Genomic DNA, 25481 nt, shown 5'->3' on the forward strand with positions numbered 1-25481 from the left:
GACATCAAGTTCCTTGGGGCAGGTTTGAGCTTTGTAGTCAGAATATTTAATTTCTTCAATTGTTGTTGTTTCTTTTTTGTGTCTGGCTAATTATCAAACTGCAGCCAACAGTAACCAACCCAATGATGTACCTACTAGGGCCCTAGCATTTATATACCCTCTGAAGAGTCCTCAGAATTCCAAATGTCACACAGTCGCAGAAAGTATCTGCAGCTTGCAAAACTATGCTCCTGCTAGAGCACGAGGCAAATCACAGCTGCTGACAATCTGAAGCAGCCCCATGTCCCACACATGGGTTTAAAACAAAATATATTACCATAATATTTGTGTTTTTTATAGAACCCAAAATTCTCACTACTGGGGAAGACACCCAAAGTCAACCTCTGACTTTCACATGTATATACACATGTGCCCACATGCATATGCATGTACATACAAAAATTGGAGAAAACATTCAATTATAGGAGTCCTTTCAGACTATTAGCTCCAAAAGGAGGCTACAATAGTTTTAAGTCTTCTGCAAATCCACATCTCTCTTTCCATATCTATCTATCTATCATCATCCATTGCTACTTCTTTCTGTGGTTTTTCTTCACATTGTACTTTGAAATTGAAAAGCAAACATGAAGTTAGGAGTGGCAGCACATTCTTGTGATATCTGTATTTGTGAGGCATAGTCAGGATGATTGTGAGTTCAAGGCCAGCTTAGCCTGTATAACAAGGCCCGATGAAAAGGAAAGAAGGGTTAAAGAGAGAGGATGAAGGGGAGGGGGAGGTAAGGGAAGAGTTGGGGGAAGTTGCTTAAGAAACAAGCTACTTGCCTGGGTATTTGTAAAGTAACCGAGCCACAATTTCTGGTAATAGAACAGAAACCCAGGCAAGACACTCGAAGTCAGCAGGCACAAGACAGCAGGTATGTGACTCTTGAGTGCCACTGCCTACACTTCAAAACCACATTGGAAAGGATATTGGCTCACAGTTGGCTTTCTGTATTAGAGGTGCCTCTTGCTGTTCCCATCATGGATAACTGAGGTTTTAATGTACAGTAGTGACATGGTAAGAGGGGGCTGTCCCAGAGGGCAATCTGAACTTCTGCTTGGTATATTTACTCTTGCAGCTTTCCTTCCTCCTGATTTGTAATTCAGGAGGCTGAGAGGAGAGACGACAAGGCTTCTTGGATGGATCAAGCAGCCAGAAGCGGGGATGCCACCCTCTTTAAGAAGGTTTGCTATCGAATTTGCTTTTAATTTGCTTATGCTGTGCTTTCATTTCCTCCTGTGCTCCCTAAATGTAAATCACACAAATAGTTTGTGATTGTAGTGTAGTTTGAATGTGAGGGTAATTTACTTTTTCCTAGGTGAGCTGCTCAGGCATAAAGCAAAATTTGGTAGGCTTTTTAACTGTCAGTTGATCTCAAATTCTTTGGTTCTTGTTTAGAGGACACATTTTGAGGTCTTGGAGCTGTGGTTAAGCAAGCTTAATGTACAGTTAAGGCACAGTTCTCTGTATTCTTTGTCTTTAGTAATGAAGTGTGCCTGGTTATGCACGCTTGTTGCTTTGCATCTCCTCTTTACCTAAAAAAGATGAGGACTCTGATTTGGTACAGAAGAACTTTATTGGAGCTCAAAGAGGTGACATAATACAGTCATTTGCACTCACTATTATAGCTTCTTTTATGTATGTTGGACCAGTACTTCTGGAAAGTTGAGCATAATTTAGCAAGGTTTAGTCTTTGGTTTTATACCTAACAGGGAGATGTCAGGGAATATACCAGAATGAGAGAATATGAAGTATTTTGTTATATTCTATGCACATTAGGTAATAAAATATTCTTAATATGGAAAGAAGGCAGAGATTCTTTAACACCTAAAGAGTTTGTGGTAAGGGGTGACATTTCTCATCTCTGGGACACTATTTCATAAATGGAAATCTCATTAATGTAGTGTGATGAAATTAATATAAAGATGAATTGTTTTATACTAAAGAATGTACAGAATCTCTGGTGCTGTCAAATGAAAATCGTGTTTTTCCAAACCTAGGAAGATGTGAGTAGCTGGGCTAGGAAATATGTTACTCTCTAGTTGTAGCTTAGTAACAACAGGAAGTTGAGACACAGGAACCCTCAGTTTAGAAACATTGGGCTTCTTCCCGCTATAAATGATCTAAGAAACATCTGGCTACATCTCCCCAGACTGAGTGCCTGGCCCAACTTCTGTCAGCTCAAGGAAACAAGGAAAGTTGTGGCCTTTGTTGTCGAAAAGTTGTTATTTTCCATCACATTTCACTGAGTGCTCCAGCAGCATCAGCTTCCAACAAAGCAGAGCTTCCATTCATGAAGGCTTCATGTGAAGACCTGTGACAGCAGCTCCTCAGGCTTAGGAATGCTGGGGCTGGGAGTAGCAGTGAGGTCCTTTTTCCCCTAGATTCTCCGCTACCGGGTGGTTTTTTGAGTTGGGAGTCAGGTTCGCTGACCCCAGACAGAATTATTAAATAGACATGACTGTAGCAAGAAGGGCAGCGCTGGTCTGTCGAATTAAGCTGGGTCTGAGTGTATCACGACTCGGGAAAGGGATGAGGTCCCTTCGTCCTCGAGTCAGTGTGAACATTTAGGTCAAAGGAGTAGTCGAGGGGCCCATTGGGTAGTTATTACTAAGGCAAGGAAAGACCGGAAGTCCTGCAGGCCCTCCTCGGAGCGTCAAGAGTCCAGTAACCCCTGTAAGAAGTCTCCCCCAACCTTCCGCCATTATGAGTCCAGGCGGCGCCACGGAGAACGTATACGCCCTTTCTTCCACCTCCCGGGCCTCCCCGTCTCCGCTCATTGGGCAGGGAGAACGCCCCTCCTGCATTTGTACGTGCACCGGGTGGAAACCGGAGCTGGAGTCCTTGGCGTTCCGGGTCGGGAAGGGCCGCGGGGGACGTGAGAAGGCCGTGCGCCTGCCGCTCCTCCCACCTCCCCGCCTCGGCCCCGAAGGGGGCTGCACGGGCGACTTGGCGGCGATGGCTCGAGCTCCGGCGGCGACGACGGTGGCCGGAGGCGGCGGCTCCTCCTCCTCCTCCTGGGCTTGGGCCCGGCGGTGATCCGAGCTGGCGGCCGCGGCCCCCCGATGAGACTGTTGGCGGGCTGGCTGTGCCTGAGCCTGGCGTCCGTGTGGCTGGCGCGGAGGATGTGGACGCTGCGGAGCCCGCTCTCCCGCTCTCTGTACGTGAACATGACTAGCGGCCCTGGCGGGCCAGCGGCGGCCACGGGCGGCGGGAAGGACACGCACCAGGTACTGGGCCGCGGCCCTGCGGAGCGGGGGCGTGGCGCTCGGCCTTCCCGCGCTCGGCCGGGCCATTGTGCGGGGCGGCGCGCGCGGGCCTCGGCCCCAGCCTCTCACAAACTTTTCCGGGCCCGGGCGCTGGCCCAGCGGCGCCTTTTGTTTGGCGGCGCGGGCGGGGGACAGCCTTTGCTGCCTGGCTCCCCAGGCCCCAGCGTGGGCGCCCCGGAGCCCCGCATTGTTCCAGGCCGTCCGCCGCGTCCTCGCCGGGCGTCCGCGTCTGGCCTCCGGACCCGAGCAACTTTGGGGTGGGCCACACAACTGGCACAGGGGCCTGAGCAGAAAACCGCCCCAGCCCTCCTCTCCCTCAGAGGAACAAAACCCGAAAGCCGGTCTCTTTTTGTCTAGCCGACTCTCTGGATATACAAAGGGTTATAAAGACATTTAACTGGGCCTCGTGAACGTTTCGACTGACATTTCCCCGAAGCACTTAAAAAATGTGTTTGACAGGTCTGGGCTCCCAGCCTAGGAACCCTCCTCCCCCTCTGCCTATGAGACGTGTCCTTTAAACTTGGGTTTAGTTAGCTGACCAGAAAGGTTGGAAGGAGGAGCAAGATGATGCAAGCTTTAGAGGGAGAGGTTTTTACAATCTGAACTTTACAGCTGTGAATTCCTGTAGTTATGGATTGTGAGCCGTGGTGGGGTGCGGAGGGGAGGGGGGGTTCTACCAGTAGGATGGGTTTGGATGGTCTTTTCCTTAGCTATTTCTACCACTTAAAGAAACATACATGGGTCAGCTGTTGAATTAAGAGGGAGATATTTGACTGTAAGTAGTTTGTGGTTAACCTTGCAGTCACAGAAGAGAAGAAGCCTTTGAATTTAGACAAACTTTGGGCTTCTAAATGCCCGAGTTTAGTACATCTTGTTTTACAGAGAGATGTAAGGAATTATTCCTCGTGTCATTTGAACCTCACCTTTTTATGTATAAAAGTAGCATTATGGTTTTATTTGCTAAGTACTGGGTTGTGTTGTTTTTTATGATGTTGGGATGGAACTCAGGTCCTGGAAACTTGATCAATACTCAGACTTCATTTTCTATTTTGGAAGGAATCCTAGATTTACATTATTTTAAATTCCCTAGTGATCGTGGTGTTTTAGATGACCTTTATGTGGGTCTGTTGGGAGTGCATATAAACTTAGTATACAATCTTAAATTGTATAACCATGCTTTTTGCCACGGACTATTTTATGGTGGCTCAGTGTCATAGAGACAACTCTGAAGTACTACACTGGTAATTATACAGGATCAGGTGCCTCTTGCCCATGTGGTACAAGAACTTGGAAATGCTGTGTTTAACATGGAGTGGATAGAAAAAAATGATTATTCCCTATGAGGAATTATGGTTGAGTCTCCCAGTTGTTGGTATTTATGATAACACTTGTGATTACTGCAGTGGCTTGATTTAAGTGGTCATAAACATTGTGCTTATGGGATGGCTCAGTAGTTAAGAGAATGTGCTGTTCAATTTTCAGTACCTACATCAGACAGCTCACAACTCTAACTCCAGCTCCTGCAGGATTGGAAATCTCTGGACCTCTTTAGCACATGAGTGTGTGCACGTGGACACACACAATATTTTTTTAAAAAAACTTTTAAAATTGAACTTATTTTAAAAACTGAAAAATTAGTTACTGTAGAGCCCAGGAGAAATGGTGGCAGTGAACACAATCTCAGTGTTTCCCAGTAGAGGGCATTTTCTAACTGCATACGTTCGTTTATTTCTGTGGTGTTGAGGATCAAACTCAGGACTTGTACATGCTAGACAAGTACTGTACCACTGAGCCACATCCATAGTCAGTCAGTCAGTCAGTCAGTCAGTCAGTCAGTCAGTCTGTAATTTTGAAACAGGGCCATGTAGCTCTGGCTGGCCTAGTACTTCTATGTAGTCCAGGCTGACTTTGAACTCAAAGCAATTTCTGTCTCAGTTTCCAGAATGCTAGAATTACAGGTGTTCCATGATCATGGCTGGCTGCTCTTTGGCTGTTTATTTTGTTTGTTTTTCTAGATAGGGTTTCTCTGTGTGGCTCTGGGTATCCTGGAACTCAATTAGTAGATGAGGCTGATACTGAACTCAGAGATCTGCTTACCTCTGCCTCTTATGTGCTAGGATTAAAGGCACGCACCACCTGGCTACCCTTAGTTTTTTGAGACAGGGACTGTGTAGCTCAGGATGACATCAGAATAACATCAGGATGACATCCCTTTGCCTTGGCCTTCTGAGTACTGGGATTATTTTAAGTGTGCATCATTATACTCTGCCAGACATTATTTTTGAGGTGAATACATTTGTTAGGAAAATGTCTGTGAGTAAAGAGGAAAATGACCAGGACGAAAGTGCGTGCCTAGAAGCCACCAAGAACTAATGCAGAGTGGGAGGGTGTCCTTTCTGCACCCCAGCAGAGCATATGGTTTATTTCTTTTATATTCCAGAATCCTGGTTTGCTACATAACTTTCTTGCTTGTGAAGTAGCTTTAATGGCTTCCCCTCTTCAAATTAATAGTTTTATAGAGGTTTTCTGGTGTTCATTTGGGTGTGTGGGTTCCAAGGCCAGCAGCATCTGGTTCTGTTGGAGTTTCATGAAAGAAGAATTATGGGCTACCCCATACTCAGCACAGGTTTCCTTGGAGTGTCTTAGGAAGGACTTAGGCTGCAGGGTTTTGGTAATGTTTAGTCATTAAACATTGCTGTGGAGTAGTTAGAGCTAGAGATCAAGGCTCAAGGTAAACAAGGGCTTAACTTGAAGACTCAGTACCTCAGTCCAGTGTACGAACTTCAGAACTGAGTTAGGCTTTACCTTGTGAGGAGCAAGGGCTCCTTTGGAGAAGGGGCATGACCAGACTAGTCTCACTGACTTAAGTGGCCTGTGAATTAAGAATAGTCTCATGTTTTTAAGTGGTTAACAGTGGGTGTGGAAAATAGTATTTTGTAACATGAGAATTTCACATATGAAATTCAAGTGTCAGAGTTTTTGTTGAAACAGCCACCACATTGGTTCAGCTATGGTCTGTACCCCTGAGTGTGTGTGTGTGCAGGGTGAAGACATAGAGTTGAGTAATCAGTGAGCAACAGTATCTTCTCTGCCCTTTTAAAAGTATATAGCTTTTAAAATCTGTTTAAATTAAAAATCTGTTTATTCCTCCCAAGAGAAAATTCCTGACTTCATTGGTCACCTGTACAATTCTCAGTCACAGGATGGGAGGATGGACTCTGGGGGGAAAGAGAGAGTAGCAAGAGCTAGATGTCACTTGTCATTGTCAGCCCACAGAACATAAAAAAGAGAACAACACAAAACCTTTGGATGAAGTGCTTTGAGTGCATTCTACCTAGTGCTTGCAGCTAAGGAGCTATTATGGAGCTATTGAAACTTGAAAGGCTCCTCAAGGCTCCAGTTACTAGATACTTGGTAATAACAGTCATCCACAGCCTCTCAATTGACGGATCGAAAGGTTGTTGTAAAACATGTTGGCACCAAGCCGTTGCAGTTTCCTCAGGTGAAAAATTTCAAATTGTTTTTCCACATATGGCATTTAATATCTGGAATTATTTAGAGGTCACTTAAAATTGCAAGTTACATATATACCTGGTATTTATATAAGCTTAGAATTGCTGTGCCAGCCTCTACAATGAATTCAAGGTAGAATTGGAATATATATATATTTTTTTTCTTCTAAATAAAAAAAAATAATAAATGTCACAGCCAGAGTCAAAAGGACCGACTGAGTTTCCTGTCTCTTTGTTCCTCATTTACCTTGTGAGATTGGCAGAAGTCAGGTATGAGTTAACTCAGTTTCAGGGTGCCAGCCAGCTAGGCAGACAGACTGTGATGGATTGGTGTCTCTCTCTGCCTTCTAGTCTGGAAGCCTTTTCAACCAAATACTAAAGACTCTGGAGAAAGTTTCTTTCTTTATACCCTGTGCAGATGAACACTAAGATCACTTCCTTCCTTGCATGTATTGCTCCTTGAAAGTGGTCTGGGGAATGGGGATTTAGCTCAGTGGTAGAGCGCTTGCCTAGCAAGCGCAAGGCCCTGGGTTCGGTCCCCAGCTCCGGAAAAAAAAAAAAAAAAAAAAAAAAAAGAAAGAAAGTGGTCTGGAGGACCCTGTAATCTTTACTAAAAGGATTGGTGCTTGGCCCATCAGAAGTTTCGTTAAAGTCTTAGGATTATAAAATACTAACCATGAGCTAATATTTGGAATGAAGACTGCCAATTATATATTTATTAAGTTAAAACTAAAACAACTTGTTCTAATCTGTATAAATGGTTCTCCACTATGAATAGGAGGACACCGTTCATTGTGTGGATTGTTACTGAAATCTAAGGTTTATGCTGCTGGATGCTGTACAGAAAACCTGGATATAGAAATTGATAGAAGGACACAGATTTATTTACACATTTTGCCCAGTGCTGGAGAGAGGGAAATCCTCAGTCTTGTCTTGCCAAGTGTTGTAATTTATAGAAAAGCTGCACCAAAAGCCTGGAATCCATTATGTGAATTGAAATATGGGCCTAAATTACCAGAATTGGGTGCTAAGGCTTTCTCCTCCTGATGCATGGGCCAGGGCTTTGTTTGGGGGCTAGCTTTCTTCACTCATTGTTGATATATTTTGGAGGATTCCTAATTCCTAAGGCTCCATTACACATCTCAAGTAAAGAGATACTGACTTGCTACAGTTTTCTAGAAAAGTGGTTAGTGGTTTGTGGCTTTACTCCTGAGCTTTCTTTAGGTAAAAACCAACCAAACCATGGCAGTCATGACATTTGATTGGATTGCACTGTAGAATCTGGGAAGGAAAGTTTTTTTTTTTTTTTTTTTTTTTTTTTTGGTTCTTTTTTTCGGAGCTGGGGACCGAACCCAGGGCCTTGCGCTTCCTAGGTAAGCGCTCTACCACTGAGCTAAATCCCCAGCCCCGGGAAGGAAAGTTTTGAGTATTTACCTTCATGGGCATTTTTAAACCACCTCTTTATTTGGAAAGACTGTGTTTAGTCATTACATTTATGCCACCCCTCTCCTTTTTTTGATAATGACTTGGGTGCCCAGACTGGTAGTGTAGCCTGTTCTTGAACTTTTCTTGTTTTGTTTTTCAGATCATTCTGTTGTTAACTCCAGGGCAAACCACAACATTTCCATTTTTGTCCAGTTAAAAGGTCTTTTCACTTATATATGAATTGAGTACAATCATTACCATTCTACAATTTATAAAACATACGATACACTCAACACCCAGTCCATCAATTTTGTCCATTACCTAAAGCACCATGTCACCTATCCTAAAAGACTATAATTCTATACCTGACTTATATCCTGGTTAGAGATCATATGCCATCTGAAAAACCACCCTTTCAAATTTATCATCTTTCTCAATGCTAAACAGTTGGGTTGTCTACGAGACGACCAGTCTTCACCCATGTCAGAAATCTTTGAACGACCAAATATCTATACACATAGGAAGCCTAACACGGCTTCCAGAACTGAGAGGTTGTAGAGACAAATCTCCACTAGCACAGTCCCCTGTTAGCAATATGTGAGCGCAAGTCTTAAGCCTTCTGGCCCAAAATCAACTGACAAGACTGTTGAAATGCAGATTTTGAAGGACTGATCACCCTGTCTTGGCAGGGTTTATCAGTCAACTATTCTGCATAATTTGTCCTTTTCTGGACAGTATAGTCTGCAGATGAAACATGCAGTTTTGTCCAGTGGCTGCCTAGCCACAAAGTATTGCCTCACCTGGAGGTAGAAATGTTCAAATTCTTCATTAAATCTGCCACAGGGGAACTGTTAGGAGCAGATATGTCTCAACAAAAGATAAATAACTTTAAATCTCAAATTTTGTGGATTTATGACTTTTTGAAAACCATCTATCTATATAAAGTAATCTGCATTATTGTCTCCATATCCTAAATATTATCTTGAAAGTATTCTCACAAACTCAGAGCCATGAATTTGTTATTTGGCCCTTAGCTCACATGCGTAATCAACTCAGAAGTTTGTAATGACATCATGAGAAGGACTGGGTCTAAACCTTGTACTTTTAAACTGTTTTGACAAATAAATTATATACCAAAGCAAAGATATGATTTTAGCTTAGTTACCAAATGAGATCATGACTGTACAACTCAATCTAGCCAATTTTAAATTCCTCATAAAAACAACTTTAGAATAACCACTTTCAGCCCCCCAGAGTCCAGGGAATTGGGGTGACTACTCCTCTATAACTTCTTCAAGCTGTACATGGGCGTTGAGATATCTTTGGGGGTAGGGGATGGGAAGAATGAAGCAAATGCTGTAGCAGATGTGTCCTGACTGGACCCAGCTGAAAGTCCTTGAGACCAGGAATCCAAGTAGGCACACTCTGTAAAACACAGCTCTCAAGACAAAAAGTTTAGAATAGAGATATCTTTTGGTTTGATTCTCCTGAATCAATTTTTCAGGTGGTCTACCTCTATCAAATCTGATCAGTATGACTCTGTGAGGTTTCCAGAGCCTAATCACACTTTTTAAAAACACAAAGACAAAATCTTTCTCCCAAAATACTGTGTTCCTTAGTCTGTAACCAGAAAAGCTTGTATCTTGCACTCTCCCAGAGTAATAATATAACCATAAAACTCAAAGTCACACCCATTGTGAAGATTAAACAATTTTTAAAAAAATTTTTTTTTTAAGATTTACTCATTTATTATATATAAGTACACTGCAGCTGTCTTCAGATACATCAGAAGAGGGCATCAGATCTCTTTACAGATAGTTGTGAGCCACCATGTGGTTGCTGGGAATTGAACTCAGGACCTCTGGAAGAGTAGTCGGGTGCTCTTAACCGCTGAGCCATCTCTCCAGCCCGATTAAACAATTTTTAAAAAAGGAAGTAAGCTAAACAATGAGCCTGATAGGCTTTTGTACTCTATGATATCAGAAAATGAACTCAAAATTCCCATGGAGCCCACGTTAAGAGAATCCAAGCTTCTTGTTGTGGTAAATATCAAAAATAACCATAAACCCTCGCTAGCAGCATCAACGAGCCATATGGCCTTTAGTGGGGTAATTCATAAAACAAACCAAATACCTTCGTCAATTCCAACATAAGCAACATATCAAACCAGCACTTTAGTCTAAAAATGTATCCATCTGTTAAGCTCTCTGCCTGGAGCCACAGATTTTTATTTAACCTTAATACCCTAAATATATATCCATCTGTGAAACTCTCTAACGGGAGCCACAGATTTTTACCTAACCTTAATAACTTGTAAATACCTTCTATCAATTCCAATATCAATAAGCAACTTAAAAATCAGGACTTTAGCCCAAAATATATCTGTCTGTTAAACTCTCTACCCAGAGCCACAGATTTTTCTTTAACCCTAATAACTTCTATAATTTATGTCTGCATTCACTCTGCCTGGTGTTACAGACATTTATCACAACTCTCTACTTGGAGGTAGTGACTAATTTTTCCCTAAGTTCTGAACCGTGGATGAAAATCCCTACCTGATTCAGGTAATCTTTTTACTCTTTTCTTTCTAAAAACAAACTTAATCACCTTTTAATAATACCTGTCTTTAAGAAGTAGCTTGCCTAACTAGGATTTCAACCCAAAATTCCCGTGGAGTCCACGTTAAAAGGAATATGAGTATCCTGAAAGACTTTCTAAACAACTTTCTTTAAAAAGCAGCTTTTAATCTCTAACTCTTTGATCTGCCATTACTTATCACACAGCCTGGGACCTACAGCCTGCCAGCCCAGGCTACGTCCCTGTTTCTTTGTTTAAATTCCTGCACTCTAGATATCACATGACTTAACATGGCACTGGCCTCCTCTTACTTAGAAAATAAAAACTTTCAACTCTTAGGATTACTAGTGGATTCTTGCCCATCACATTGGTCCGCCATCTATTGTTGTAAAAATATAAAAAATAAAAAAAGTATGGTTGCCTTTTACCTCACTAGGTTCAGCAACTCCACGGCGGCCCAGTGTCTCCTGCCACCGCACACTTTCCTACACTCAAACCGTCACATAAAAGAACACACAACACAATGATCTTTGACCCAGTTGGTAAGATATAATTGCCCACCTAAACATACAAAGCCCAGTACCATCAATTCCTTAAGAACATTAATAACAACCTGCAAATACACAGAGCGGAATCTTAATGTCACCTGCCATGGCTTCTCCCCTCTCCCTCCTGTCTCTTCTTTTCTGTTCCAGTCTCCTCCTCTTCCTTTAAACTCTTCTCCCACCCATCCTTCCTTCTCATCCAATGACAGGCCTCTTCCTATCCTGTTCCTGCCTTCACCTGTATTTTACCAATTCAATGGGGAGAAGGTTCTGATGAACTCACCTGATTCCTGAGTAGTGATTAGGCAGCTGTCCTTCAGGCAGTGGAATTAGCATCAAAATACAAATAACTCCAGGGCAAACCACAACATCATTCAGCCTTTTCCTTCTGACATATAGTTATTGTGCATCGGGTACCTTTGAGTTATGATTTTTTTTCTTTTCTTTTTTTCGGAGCTGGGGACCAAACCCAGCGCCTTGTACTTGCTAGGCAAGCGCTCTACCACTGAGCTAAATCCCTAACCCCGAGTTATGATTTTTAATTCTTACACAGCTCTTCCTAGGTGGTTCCACTCCCACTTTACAGATTGAAGATCGAGTCTACAAAAGACTCGTGAAAGCAGAGTTGTTGGGCAGAGTTGGGTTTGAATCCAGCTTTGTCTTAGTCAAAGGCCCAAACATTTTCCATGACTTCATGTAGCTCTTTCTAGAAACCATGTGTTCTCTGAAGGCTGTGAGAAAGTGGGCTTTCCTTCATAATAGAAAACTGCACCCACCCCAGTGGGCCTCTGTGGAGGTACTAAAATTAGGGTAGGGTACGTAAACTAGTCGATGTTTGTGGCTTGTGTGGTTAGACAGCGGTAGGACCACTACTTGATGTTCTGTCTTTAACCAATCTGACTGCTTTGGTAAAGCTTAAAGCAACAAGACGGGGCAAGGCTTAAGTCACAGGTCTTAGGGCTTAGTCCTATCAGACCGCCACTTCAGAGGCCAGCTGCAAGTTCCAGGCCCCCAGGCTGCCATCACCTTTCCTCAGCTTGGCTGAATGTTCAGAGGTTCCTGCAACCCCACCCCCTAGGTTGCATAATTTGCTATAATGATTCCCAGTTGAGGCATAATGGATTGAATTATTGGCTGTGGATGACAGTTTCAATCTTTAGTATTTTTTCTGTTCTTTGGGACACAGAATAGGGCAGAAAGTTCCAGCTTCATAACTTTTCTTCCTTCCCACTTTGGAAATCATCTTATCTATAAACAAAAACATTCTTTTTAATTTTAAAAGAGATTTATTTTTATTTTATGTGTATGAGTATCTTGACTGCATGCATGTCTGGGCACCTTGTGCATACCTAGTTCCCAGGGAGGCCAGAAGAGGGCACTGGATGCCATGAACTGGTTGTGAGCCAACCTTGTAGGTTCTGGGAATCTAGCCCTGGTTCTCTGGAAGCTCAATAAATACTCTTAACTCGTGAGCCATCTCTCTAATCGCCTAAAGACATTCTTATCACCTTGAAGGTTTCCCAGACGTTTTAGGAGCTCTGAATCAGAAATATGGGGGTAAAGACCAAGTATTTATTATGTTATACTATGTAAAGTCAATAAGCTGTCAATTGTCGAGTTCTATTGGTGTGCTCAATTTTGTTGTATTTTGAAAGAAAAGACTATTCATTGTATAGCATATGTTTGACTGGTGGTGAAGCTGTAAAAAAAATGTTAGAGAAACTTTTAACTGTGTCTCTTAGCCTTTGGCAGTCATCGGTGGCTTCATAGAAGAGCTGCATTTCTTTCACTCTAAAAGTGACTTGTCAACCGAGGTCATATAAAAATAAGAAATGTTCGTGTGACTGGTAAAGTTTTTATTGTGTGTGTGTGTATGCATGTGTGTATTGTGTATGCGTTCACTGTGCAGATGCACAGTTGTGGAGACTTAAGGAGGACATTGGGCATACTCCTCTATCACTCTCTGTTTTATTGTCTTGAGACAGACACTAAGTCACAAGCTAATGATTTTGGCTAGGCAGCCTGGCCAGCAAGCGTCCAGAATCTACTTGTCCCCACCCTCTGACACTGGGGTTATGGTCACATACAGACGTGCCTGGCTTTTTATGTGTGTGCTTGGGATTTCAGCTCAGGTTCTTATGTTTGCCCAGCAAATGATCTTACCCACTGAGCCACTCTCCAGCCCATGAAGAAGTTTTGACAGACAGTATGACTTCATGTTCCATTACCTTGATTTAGTAATATTGTTAGAGATGCTGCCATGCTACTGTCACCTGCCCCATTTGGCTCTTCACTGTTTGTCTAGTTATTACTGTCCTTGGAGGCATGTGCAAATAACCACAACTATTGTTAGGTACTGTAGTTTAAAAGGCGTTTATCACAGTCTACTGTGATTAGCATCCGTCCGTTGGTTGGATTTCAAAGTTTACTTGATTGATAAGTTCATAGATCTTTAAAGGAGAATGATAGTGAAATCATTAAAATGCTCTTTTAGACGCTGTTGTCTCCAGCTAAAGAGTTGAGCCCAGTGTGAAGCTGGTTCCTGGCTCTAAGGACTCTTCCAACAGGAAATGTAATACGTGTAGTATTTTGTTCTTGCCCAGTGCACCTTTGTCTTTGTAGCCTTTGAGGACCATTCATTCAAAGAACTTCCCTGCTGGAAAGTGAGTCAGTAGGCAGCTTACCTGGTGCTGTGAGCTCTATAGAGCTTTCATTTAAGCCTGGTTGTCTGCAGAGCAGTGGCTATAGGGGACCGCCAACTGTGTGCAGCAGCTTCTGCCCTGATTGGCTGTCTTGTGGGCTTCTGAGCGGATTTGCTTATTGAGGCCCTACAGAGTGCATCCCAGATCATAGTCTCATTGTTGCTTGTTTCTTTTGCTTTCAGATTTTTATTTTCCCTTCTGAAGTTCAAATTCCCTGAGACCAGTGAGTCACTCTTTAAAATAATCAGTATCAGGCTCAGACCAGAGTTAAGCCAAGAAAGATAGGAAACACTACTGGCTAAATCCAGTTCTCATAGAGATTCTCAAGCAGTTGCAGTTGCACTTGGGATGGTGCTACCAGTCTCTGATATGTATGTAAGGGTAACTGATGACAAAGGACTATCAGCCCCAAGTGTCAGGGCCAAGATTGAGAAACCTGGGCCCGTGGGAATACATTGTCCAGACTGGATTATATTTCCTCAAACTTGTTTAGACCTGTTTCATTGGAGAATAGTCCTATTTTGTTTTCAAGCAATACTGGGTAGAGTGAAGCAAGGACCTTTGAAAAGATGCTCTTGGCATACAGTTACATGAATGGACTCTAAAGCCAGCTAAGGTACTTAGACTCATATGACTTCTCTGTTAAAAACCCATGTGAAGTGTCTCGTGCCTGTACTTCTAGTACTCGGGAGACTGAAGCAGGACATTCACCTTTAGTCAGAACTACATAGTGAGCTCCAAACCAAAGCAGTCTATGCTACAGGATAAGACCCTGTTAAAAAACAGAAACAAAAAGCAAGAACTTGTGTGGTATAATTGCAACATGAAGATTTGCCAGGAGCCAGGTGCCTGGTGCTCACTGTCTTTCGTGTTTGTTTGTGCATGGTAATGCAGTTTTGTGATAGGTAGATATCTTTAACTACTGTTTGCAAAGTTACAGTTAAGCAAGGCCTTGTAGAAAACCTGGATTTTGAGCATCTGACAACCCAGTGACAGGATGTCTTTGTGGTTATCTGTGTTTCCTCCATGAGTTTGTTAAAGATGGCAGATGCTACCTATTTAAACTTCCTTCGGGTCTTAGCAGTGATTCTTTTGAGAGTGAGAGAGAGACAAATAAATCATGTGTGTCTACCAAACTGAAGCCAGCTGTTTTCACAGTCTTTATGAGTCTTTCAGTCTGTGAGGATGGATGCCAAATGTGTAATTGTATAGTCACTATTCAGTTGGCTTACATATTGGCAAGGAGATACATGGGTTGTATGAGGGGGGCTTAGTATAGGGAACTCTAAGCTACTCTGGAAGCTTAGAGTTCAGGGAAATGGAGGAAATACTTTATTGGGGCTGTCCTAACCAGGAGGGGAGCACAGTGGGCAGAACAAAAGGCATGTGAAATAGCCATGGGAAAGGAGCCTTCAGAAGAGAATAAGGGCCAGTGTCAGGGCAGTACGTGCTGTGAGGTAAGGCCTTAGGAACCATGGTAAGTAAGCACTTTGATGGTTATTAATTATTGTTCATATTATTAAATTTTACATGCTAAGAGGTTTGATAGGTCACTTGTGTTTTCAGAGTGCTTAATTTCTGTAGGACCAAACTGCCCATTCATGTGGGTGTGTTTGCTATGATAACAATGTGGCCGATTGTGCGTACATGTTTGTGCGTGTGGGTGGTACTCAGAATAGCTTTAGTTGTCATTCCTCAGGAGCTGTCCACTTTGTTCTGTCACTGGCCTGGAACTTGCCAGATCGTATGGCAAGGCTGGCTGTCCAGGAAGCCCTAGGCCTTTATTTTTCTCCACTTTTCCATCATTGGATTATAAATTTAACGCCACATGCGTGACTTCTTCATTTACATGGTTCTGGACATTGAATTAAGGTCCTCATGTTTGCAAGACAGACACTTTGTCAACTGAGATATCTCCACAGTCCCCATAAAAAATTAAAATGTATAATTTGATAGATTCTAATATTTTCAGAGTTGTGCATTACTAATATCTGTCTATCAGTAGCCAGTCCCTACTGTCTCTTTGCCCAAGACCTGGGCCACAAAATCTGTTTTTTTATCTCTGGATTTCCATATCATAGATGTTTGTTATAAGCAGAATAATTGTACAGTGTGTGATCTTGTACTGGTTTGTTTTACTTTAGTATGTGGTCAAAACTCACCCTCTGGAACATGAGCCTGCATTTCATTCTTTTTATGATTTAGTACAGTTCTCTTGTATGCATTCACCACACCTTTGTACTCATCAGTTGATTGACAGTTTAATTTCTCCTTTTTGGTAGTGGTGACTAATGCTGTTGTGGACTTGAGGCTTGCATCACATAACTTGGTAAGGAGAGACATGGAAACCTTTTACTCCTTTTTATTCTGCAGCAAGTTCCATTCCCTAATCAACTTCTGTCACTGTTCTATTGCTGTGAAGAGACACCAAGGCCAAGGCAACTATTATAAAAGAAAATATTTAATTGTGGGCTTGCTTACGGTTTCAGAGGTTAGTCCATTATTATTATGACAGGGAATGGTGGCTAGAAGGCAGGCAGGCACATGATGAGTAGCTGAGAGTTATATCCTGATCTGCAGGCTGAGGGAGGGATAGCTCTGCATGGGCTTTTGAAACCCCAAAGCCCACCCCCACTGACACACTTCCTCCATTCCTGCAAGGCCACACCCAATCCTTCTAATCTTTTAAAATAGTGCTGTTCCCTTGTTACTAAGCATTCAAGTAGAAGAACCTATGGAGGCCATTTTTATTCAGATACTCCAGAAAACTTCTGAGGCAGGAAAGGTTCAACCACACATATAGTATTTATGAATGGAGAAATATGCTGTTAAAATTTGAGGGTTTTTTTTTCCTTGGTGCTTGAAAACAATAAATCATAGCAGTTAATGAGACACCACTTGTTGCTTACTTCTGGAAGTCCATTTGCAAATGGATGCCAAGAAATTCTTAGCTCCTGGTTTTCAGATGGATGACTTCTTACCCACATTAATAGAATGCTCTTGATTTCCTGTTAGCAGGGTTCTGGGTTTCAACTTGATTAGTCATTTCAGAGGAGAGAAAGAGAGAGGGAGAGGGAGAGGGAAGGAGGAGAGGGAGAGGAGGAGGGGGAGAGGAGGAAAGGGGGAGGGGGGAGGGGAAGGGGAGGAGGAATGAGGGAGAGGGAGAGGAACTCAAGAGTTCAGAATGTGCACAAAGGACATGAGTGTAATAAAAATGGTTTATGAACTGTACTGAGGCATAGCTTCAGGCTCAGTAAGGATTCAGTTTTAAGGATTTTAAGTAAATGATTAAGCAAGAACATTTCCAGACCAAGGAGAGAAGTGCAGGCTATGAATTTAAGCCATCGTATAACTTGACACTATAGGGTAGAGGCAACAAGGAGTTCTAGGTAAAGTCCAGGCAGTTTAGGTAATGGTGGTTAAAGTAGTCAAGAACAAGAAAGGTTTGACTTATTCAGTTTGGGATATATAGGGTGCATAAAGGATGAATCATGGACATTTAATGTGACCTTTTGCATGTTTTTGCTGGCTTACAGTTGGTTTCTTTTAAAGCCAGTGTCAGGACGACTGATGGCACTCAGCATTCAGTAAGCATAAGATGACTGTAAAATTGTTCCACTAGTTACTTGTACAGGATGTTTTGGGATGCTTACTGCTGGTAAATGGCCAGATTTGTCAGGATTAAACAAGTCACTTTTGACTAGTAGACTCCTTATTAGTATTTTCTTAACAAATAATGCTTTGAGTGATTCCATTGTATTTAATGTGACGGTGTTAGTGGAATCACTACTACTAACCTTCACAGGTGTGCTGTGCTGAGGAGTGGCCTGCATTATTTTGTTTAATCCTGTACTTGACCAGGATACATACTAGTAGCATCACACTTGTCTGCTAAGGAATGATAGTCTGAGTTCTCACTGTCTGAACTCACATAGGAGTTATAAAGCTAGGACTTGCTTGTGGGTCTGACTCTGAAGCTGTCATGCAACTTACTTTCCCACTTTTCTGCTATAATAATGGGGAATGTTTGTTTTGGGGAGTGAACTAAATATATAAATGAAATAAATTATTTTTATTTTATGTGTATGAGTGTTTTGCTTGCATGTATATAATTGATCATGTGCATGAAGTACCCATAGAGGACAGAATAGAGCATTGGATCTCCTAAAAGTGGAGTTACAGATGGTCGTGAGCTGCTGTGGGGGTGCTCGGAAACTAATCTGGGTCCTTTGCAAGGACAGCCAGTGCTCTTAACCACTGAGCTATGTGTCTACTAGGTTAACTTTTATCTGTAGTTGTGGAATTTTGTTTTAAAAAATATGTCCTTGCTAGAGCCTATTCCTAGAAATCTTTGGTTAGTGTGCCATCACTTGGTCTTCTTGACTGCAGAATGAACTCAAGGTATGCCTTTGGCTTTCTTGAGCTCATCCTGCAATCTCTTGATGCAGGTGCTAAGCCAGACCCAAGATATCCAAAGGTCTCTTCCCCTTATACCTCTGAAGAAGACAGACAACCTGGTGTATTCTCCATAGTACCGATTCATTCTTGCTCATTCTGCTACTGATTTGGGTTGGTAGATTGGAGGTGTGTCATTGGTTTATATGACGTTTCATTTAAACACAATGCTGCTAGCCCTCTGCTTTGTGATGCTGAATGAATCTCTGCCAGGGAAGGTCTCGTGACCTGACTGTTCTGAGGGAAGCCTTGAGTTAGGCTTCTAAGACCTGGGCTTGGGCTATAATCTAACTCTGTTACCTGCTGTGCTGCATGACTAGAAAAGCCCCACCCCACCTCACCCCCACGCTCCCCCAAGACTGGGTGAAGAGAATGAAGTGAGACAATCATGTCCGAGGAAGGTTTGTACTTGTGGGTCACGTAGGCAGAAAAGATGCTAATTGGCCTCAGAGTTGTGATTATATTTGAAGATCTTAGATTATATTTGACTTCTGTTTTCTGTTGTTACGTTTCTTAGGTATTACATCAACTATGTTTAATCTTTTTTTTTCTTTCCTAGTGGTATGTGTGCAACAGAGAGAAATTATGCGAATCACTTCAGTCTGTCTTTGTTCAGAGTTATCTTGACCAAGGAACACAGATCTTCTTAAACAACAGCATTGAGAAATCTGGCTGGCTATTTATCCAACTCTATCATTCTTTTGTATCATCTGTTTTTAGCCTGTTTATGTCTAGAACATCTATTAACGGGTAAGTGACTATAAGAATCCCCACTCCCACCTCCCTGCTTTTTTTAATTCTTAGGCTTAAAAAAGGAAAGATGAGTGGTGCCTCATTGTAGGTGCTCCCTCAGCTCCAGCATTTGTACCTGTCAAACCCTTGACAGCAGACCCACTGTTGGAGCTCTGTGTACTTAGACTTTTAAATTCACCCTAACTTTGCAAGTAACTTAAATAGCCTATATTTCTGTGGTCAGAGACTTCATTTAGTGCATTTCCGGCTCTGAAGTACACGGAACCACCAGGAGATGGTGTTAAAAGATAGGTTATGAGTTGGTTGGTTCTGAGAGTCTGTTTTTTGTTGTTTTGTTTTTTTGAAACAGGGTCTTACTAGGCAGGCATCAAATTCCTAGAGTTCCACCTGCCTCTGTCCCCCAAGTGCTAGATTGAAGGAGTGTACCACTCCATCCAGCTGAGCTGAGGGGTTTTGTTTGTTTGTTTGTTTTGTTTGTTTGTTTTGTTTTTTCCAAGATAGCTCTTCTCTGTGTAGCTGGTACAAGCTCAGAAATCCACCTCCAGAGTATTGAGATTAAAAGGGTGCACCACCACTGCAGCTACCACAGCCACCACAGCAGCAAGCAACAGTATGCTTTGGAGTAGCAAAGATTTGAGAGCAATCCTTCAAGTGGAGGTTCTTATGCTGAAGGAGAAGGACTTTTTAGGCCCACATCCCACTGGCTAGTTTGTTTGTTTGTTTGTTTGTTTGTTTTTGGCAGGGATCTGATTGTTTAGCCCAACAGTTGGCAACAACTTGTTTTGAAGGGTCTATCACTTGTCTTTAACATAATGTCTAGACTCACTAGAAAGTTTGTAACTTTAGTGTAGAAATCTCTGCCCTGAGAGTGGTTCCTTCATACACCTACAGAAAATACTTCATAAATATTATTTATCTATAAATATTATTTATCACTTCTTAGTTGAATTTTTAAACATAGGCAAGGCCTAGAATGGAGAAAGCCAAATTTTGGCAACTGGTCATGGTACTTAACAGGCCTCTTGTGCTCTTCTTTTCTTTCCTCTTGAGGCTTGAATCTAGTTTTTGCTAAATGTCTGGATCCCCAGTCATCATCTGGTCCTTAAATATGTTTTCAGGCACCATAAGCCATCCCTCAGGATTTCTTACTTGATTTTCATCCTTATTTAAATGAGCTTGGCGTATGTTTGCTTCAGTAAACATTTGTTATTTTGTATTGGAAATTGAGTTTATGTAATTTAGGTTGATGTTTTATTCCTAAAATTGGTTGTATTGAATTTCTGTTCTTTGCCATTATTCTTTCTTCAGACATCAGGTGAGTCACCCCGGCAGAGATTTTTTATGAAGGATTCTCTACCTCTTTGAGTAATAAAAGGTGGGAATCTTTTCTTTAGAAAGTACTTACATTCAGTACTTTATATGATTGTCAGTTTCAAACTAAATTACTTCCCTTCTACCTGTTGGAAGAAACTCATTTAAGACTCCTTGCTCTAGAGTATAGTAGTTTGATCAAAGAGGCAATATAATTAGTAAGTACTGTTGGCTTCCCTTATAACCCTGCCTCTACCCTTTTGTTTTGATGGAGCCTTGATATATTGCCCAAATTGACCTCAAACTCCTGCTCTCCTGAACTCAGTGATATACACCTCTTGCATACTGTATGCCTTGCTTATTCTACTTTTTATTGTATGTGAGCCTGTGTGTGTATGCATGTGTGCGGGTGCATGTACCTGTGCACGTGTCAGGGCATATTAAGGGCAGTAGATAAATTGTGGGGATTGGTTTTCTCCTACCATGTGGGTTGGGATTGCATTTAGGCAGTCAGACTTAGTACCTCTGTCCACTGAACCATCTTACTGCCTCTCCTCCCTTGTTAAACTTAGTGCTTCTGCCTGCCTGCCTTCTTGCCCTGTTTTAATCCAGTTCAAAACAGAACTGGGAACTCAGTAACTCAGTTTTGAACCCAGAGATATTTTCTACTATGTTAACTCACTACAATAGAAATAACTACATAGTTACGATGAAACCTTTTTGAGCTCAGATACTTACCAAATTTCTTCCTGGAAGAAAGAAGGCTAAGTAAAGTGAGTTGTTTTTTATTCTTTGATTTTGTTTTTATATAGGGTCTTGTTATATGTCTTTGGCTGGTCTTGAATTTGTGGCAATATTCCTGCCTATACCTCCTGATTGCTGGGGTAACAGGCATGTGCCACCACCTCCAGTTTAAAAATATTTCCTTTCTTCTTTAAAAAAATTGTGGTACTGGGAATTTTACTGCCTGGTACAATTGAGGCAAGGACTCTATCTACCATAAAGCTATATCCCTGGAGAGACTTGATAGCTTTGTTCATCTTATTGTATAAGGAGGAGACATACTTCCTCTGTAGAGTTAGATCCAGAGAGACTTGACTAGAGAACCTAGGATGATTATGAAAGACTAGAGGCAGCGGAGACCATTCTGACTATATGATATGTTTCCAAAACCTTGACATCATATTAGGATTCCATATGTACTCGGATGATTCTGTTGTGCGAGGTAAACATTGTAGGAAGTTTAGTTTTTCAGATCTTGCTGAACTTCTTGAAGGGCAGAGTTGTTTTTGGTTAACTAACTGGACTTGTAGATTTTGACTCTGACACTTTTTTATGGAGCCCCCATTGCGCATGTTCTTTGCAAATAAGGCAGTATTTTCCTCATTTCTTTTTGGTACCTTTAAATGTAGATTTTGGTGAGTTAACTTTGTGGGCTCTGACCTCAGGTGATTCCCAGCTTTATAATTTTATAGTATCATGTCAGGGTTCTTCACATCCCAAGGAGATGGCTTGGGAAGCATGTTTTATTATAGCTCGGAAAGTTTTTGGTAAAATATTTTATGACTTAACTTGGATCTGTGGCATGAAGTCAGCATCAGGCTGTCTGGAGCCCTTCTGCTTGACTTATGAGCAATGTTATGAGTTATGTGTCTTATGAGATAAAACTTTCTTTGGTAAGAAGTTGTGGTTCTTAGCAACATGCTTAGCTGTCTCTGGGCTCTTTTTGGTTCCTACTCTCTGGTCTCAGCATTGTGTGAGGCAGAAGACTTACTGTAAATACATCATTAGATTTTGTTAACTCTCTGTGGTTTTAATGGCAAAAGAAGAGAGGGAATTTAGTACATCATCTCCATGCCTTTTAGTGTTGGTGACGCTGGTCCTATGGTAAGCATCTTGTTACAAGCATCTTGATAGTCATTAAACAGTAAACCTCTTTTACATTCTGAGTATTCCCAGAGTGACAGAATGATGTACACTTCCCTGCTTCTCGTGCCAGTGCTTTTGCCGTGTGTTTTCCAGGATCTGGGGAGGAGTTGCCTCAGAAACTGCTTCAGGTTGCAGAGAAAATCTTAAAAGCAGGCTGCTGGCAGCTGCAGGCACTCAGCCTCACTGCAGTGTAATAGCTCCTTGCATTTGTGCTGTTTGAGTTTTTTACTTCATTTGAAGAAAGGTGGTTTGGCTTAATGGAGAAAACCAGGATTTGGGAGCAAGAAGGGAGTAGGGAGTGTGCCTCTTTATGGCTTGCTTGGGCTGTACCTGCTTTTCTGAGGGAGGGCTCCTTTAGGCCCCATATAACCTTGACCAGCCTCTTTTTACTTTATTTTTTCAGTCAGTATTATCAGCTTGAAGTGTTTTAGGACCTTTAATAAAGTACAGGTCTCAGCTAACTATAAACCAACCAGAGTATGGACCCACTTCCATGTCATCCAGCTGATCTCACAACCGTTGCTCTTTTCCTCTTTTAAAGCATTTTAAATCCATTTTTAGGCATCTTAAGACTCTTTTATACAGAGTTACTTTTCCTATCACTGTTGTTGAGTCCATCTTCCTAAAGGCCTGCTTGGCTCCTCTGCCTGGTGCTGCCGTCTGGCTGGGGTAGTCTGCCGTCTCTGCCATCCCTCCACCTTTTCTTTGTGAATTTGTTTTTTGGCCACGAAAGATAAACTTTTTAAGTTGTATAATAATTTCACAAAGTCAGAAAACCTCGGTGCTGTTTTCTCTGTGTACGTAGACGTTCTTAGAGTCATAGATTTCATCTCCTGTCCTTCTTCCCCCAGGTTGCTAGGAAGAGGCTCCATGTTTGTGTTCTCACCAGATCAGTTTCAGAGACTGCTTAAAATTAATCCGGACTGGAAAACCCATAGACTTCTTGATTTAGGTGCTGGAGATGGAGAAGTCACGAAAATCATGAGCCCTCATTTTGAAGAAATTTATGCCACTGAACTTTCTGAAACAATGATCTGGCAGCTCCAGAAGAAGAAATACAGGTACCAGTTCTAGAGGTGTGCTGGGAGTGCTGGGTATTTCTTGGTTTTTGATGGATTTCTTCTTGAAAGTGTGTGTGTGTGTGTGTGTGTGTGTGTGTGTGTGTGTGTGTGTGTTGTTTTTAATTGGATATATTTCTTTATTTACATTTCAAATGTTACTCCCTTTCCCGGTTTTCTGTCCATAAGCCCCCATCCCCTCTCCCTTCCCTTCCCCCATAAGGGTATTACCTGCCCATCCAACCCCCCCCCACTCCCCAATTCCCCGGCACTGGGGGGGTCCAACCTTGCCAGGACCAAGGGCTTCTTCCACTGGTGCCCAGCAAGGCCATCCTCTGCTACCTATGCAGTTGGAGCTATGGGTCAGTCCATGTATAGTCTTTGGGTAATGATTTAGTCCCTGGAAGCTCTGGTTCGTTGACATTGTTGTTCTTATGGGGCTGCAAGTCCCTTCAGCTCTTGTTTTGTTGTTTTTGTAGTACTGGGATTGAACACAAGGCCAAGTACTCTATCTCTGCACGTATCCTAGTGATACGAATCAGGACCGGTTCTCCATGGTGAAGAATTAAACACAAATCAGTAGGAAACCAGAGAAAGGGAATTTTCCATGGCAGCATTTTTCTGAATCAGAGGACTTGGCTTCACAGGGAAGAAAGCATAAGTGAGAGACAGCTTGAAGTAGGAAGATGTGAGGACATGTTCTCATCATTGGCAGGTCCAGACGTATATGTAATTTAACATGTACCACTTTAGTCATTCTTAAGTCTGTAATTAGGTCAGCAGTCATGGCACGTTTGTGTCATCCATCCTTACAGCTTTTCATCTTCTCCATCGACAAGTCGTCCTGCGCTCTTCCCTCCTCCAGCCTGTAATCACTGTTGTGCTTTGTATGAATCTGACTGCTCTGTGTGTACCGCATCTTGGAGGAATCACAGGAGGATTCGTGACTTAGCTGGCTTAGTTGTCTTTTTTTTTTTTTTTTTTTTTTTTTTGGTTCTTTTTTTCGGAGCTGGGGACCGAACCCAGGGCCTTGCACTTCCTAGGCAAACGCTCTACCACTGAGCTAAATCCCCAGCCCCGGGCTTAGTTGTCTTAGTGCACATACCCTACATGGTCTGTGTTACGGATGTTTGGATTGCTTCCCACATTTGTCTTAATTCCTCTTTTTATTCTTTTTGTTTCTTTTTCTTTCATATGAAGAGGTAGTCTTGGCTGTACTGGAACTCATTCTATAGACCAGGTGGACCTCAAGCTCACAGAGCTCTGCCTCTGCCTCTGCCTCTGCCTCTGCCTCTGCCTCTGCCTCTGCCTCTGCCTCTGCCTCTGCCTCTCTGCCTCTCTGCCTCTGCCTCTGCCTCTGCCTCTCTGCCTCTCTGCCTCTCTGCCTCTCTGCCTCTGCCTCTGCCTCTCTGCCTCTCTGCCTCTGCCTCTGCCTCTGCCTCTGCCTCTGCCTCTGCCTCTGCCTCTGCCTCTGCCTCTGCCTCTGCCTCTGCCTCTGCCTCTGCCTCTGCCTCTGCCTCTGCCTCTGCCTCTGCCTCTGCCTCTGCCTCTGCCTCTGCCTCCTGAATACTGGGATTAAAGACATGTGCCACCACCGATTTGTCTTCGTTACTTTTCAATTGCTGTGCTACCAAGACGACTTTTTGGGCTCACAGTTTCAGAGAGTGAACCTGTGGCCATTTGGCAGGGAGCAGTAGCTGAGAGTTTTTTATGCTTTCAGACAATACCCATGAAGCAGAGAGAGATGCCTATTCCCAGTAATACCTCCTTAAACAAGACTTCCTAAGTCCTTCCTAAATAGTTTTACCAATTGGGGACCAAGTATCCAAATGGCAGCCAATTGGGGCCATTCTCATTCAAACCACTACAGCCATGCCAATGAGTAATATGAATGCCCATTTAAATT

The 25481-nt window shown here is 42.4% G+C and overlaps 1 protein-coding gene across 8 annotated transcripts in view; it reads left to right on the forward strand.

Moving 5' to 3' along the window:
• The first annotated feature begins 741 nt into the window (after positions 1 to 741).
• Mettl9 (methyltransferase 9, His-X-His N1(pi)-histidine) overlaps positions 742 to 25481 on the forward strand; it is a 47407-nt gene continuing 22667 nt past the window's right edge. For 3 of the 8 annotated variants that reach the window (XM_006230154.4, XM_063284308.1, XM_008759658.3), the window contains exons 1-3: positions 1562 to 3269; positions 19084 to 19274; positions 23369 to 23578. In XM_006230154.4, the coding sequence (XP_006230216.1) occupies positions 3105 to 3269; positions 19084 to 19274; positions 23369 to 23578 (566 nt within the window). In that variant the 5' untranslated portion in view covers positions 1562 to 3104. Of the gene's footprint in view, positions 914 to 1117; positions 1224 to 1561; positions 3270 to 4674; positions 4677 to 19083; positions 19275 to 23368; positions 23579 to 25481 lie in introns of those variants that run through there. The other 5 variants (XM_008759659.4, XM_063284069.1, XM_063284575.1 and 2 more) reach the window with 5 other exon arrangements.

The sequence above is a fragment of the Rattus norvegicus genome, chromosome 1 (assembly GCF_036323735.1).
Source record: "Rattus norvegicus strain BN/NHsdMcwi chromosome 1, GRCr8, whole genome shotgun sequence".
Lineage (NCBI taxonomy): Eukaryota > Metazoa > Chordata > Mammalia > Rodentia > Muridae > Rattus > Rattus norvegicus.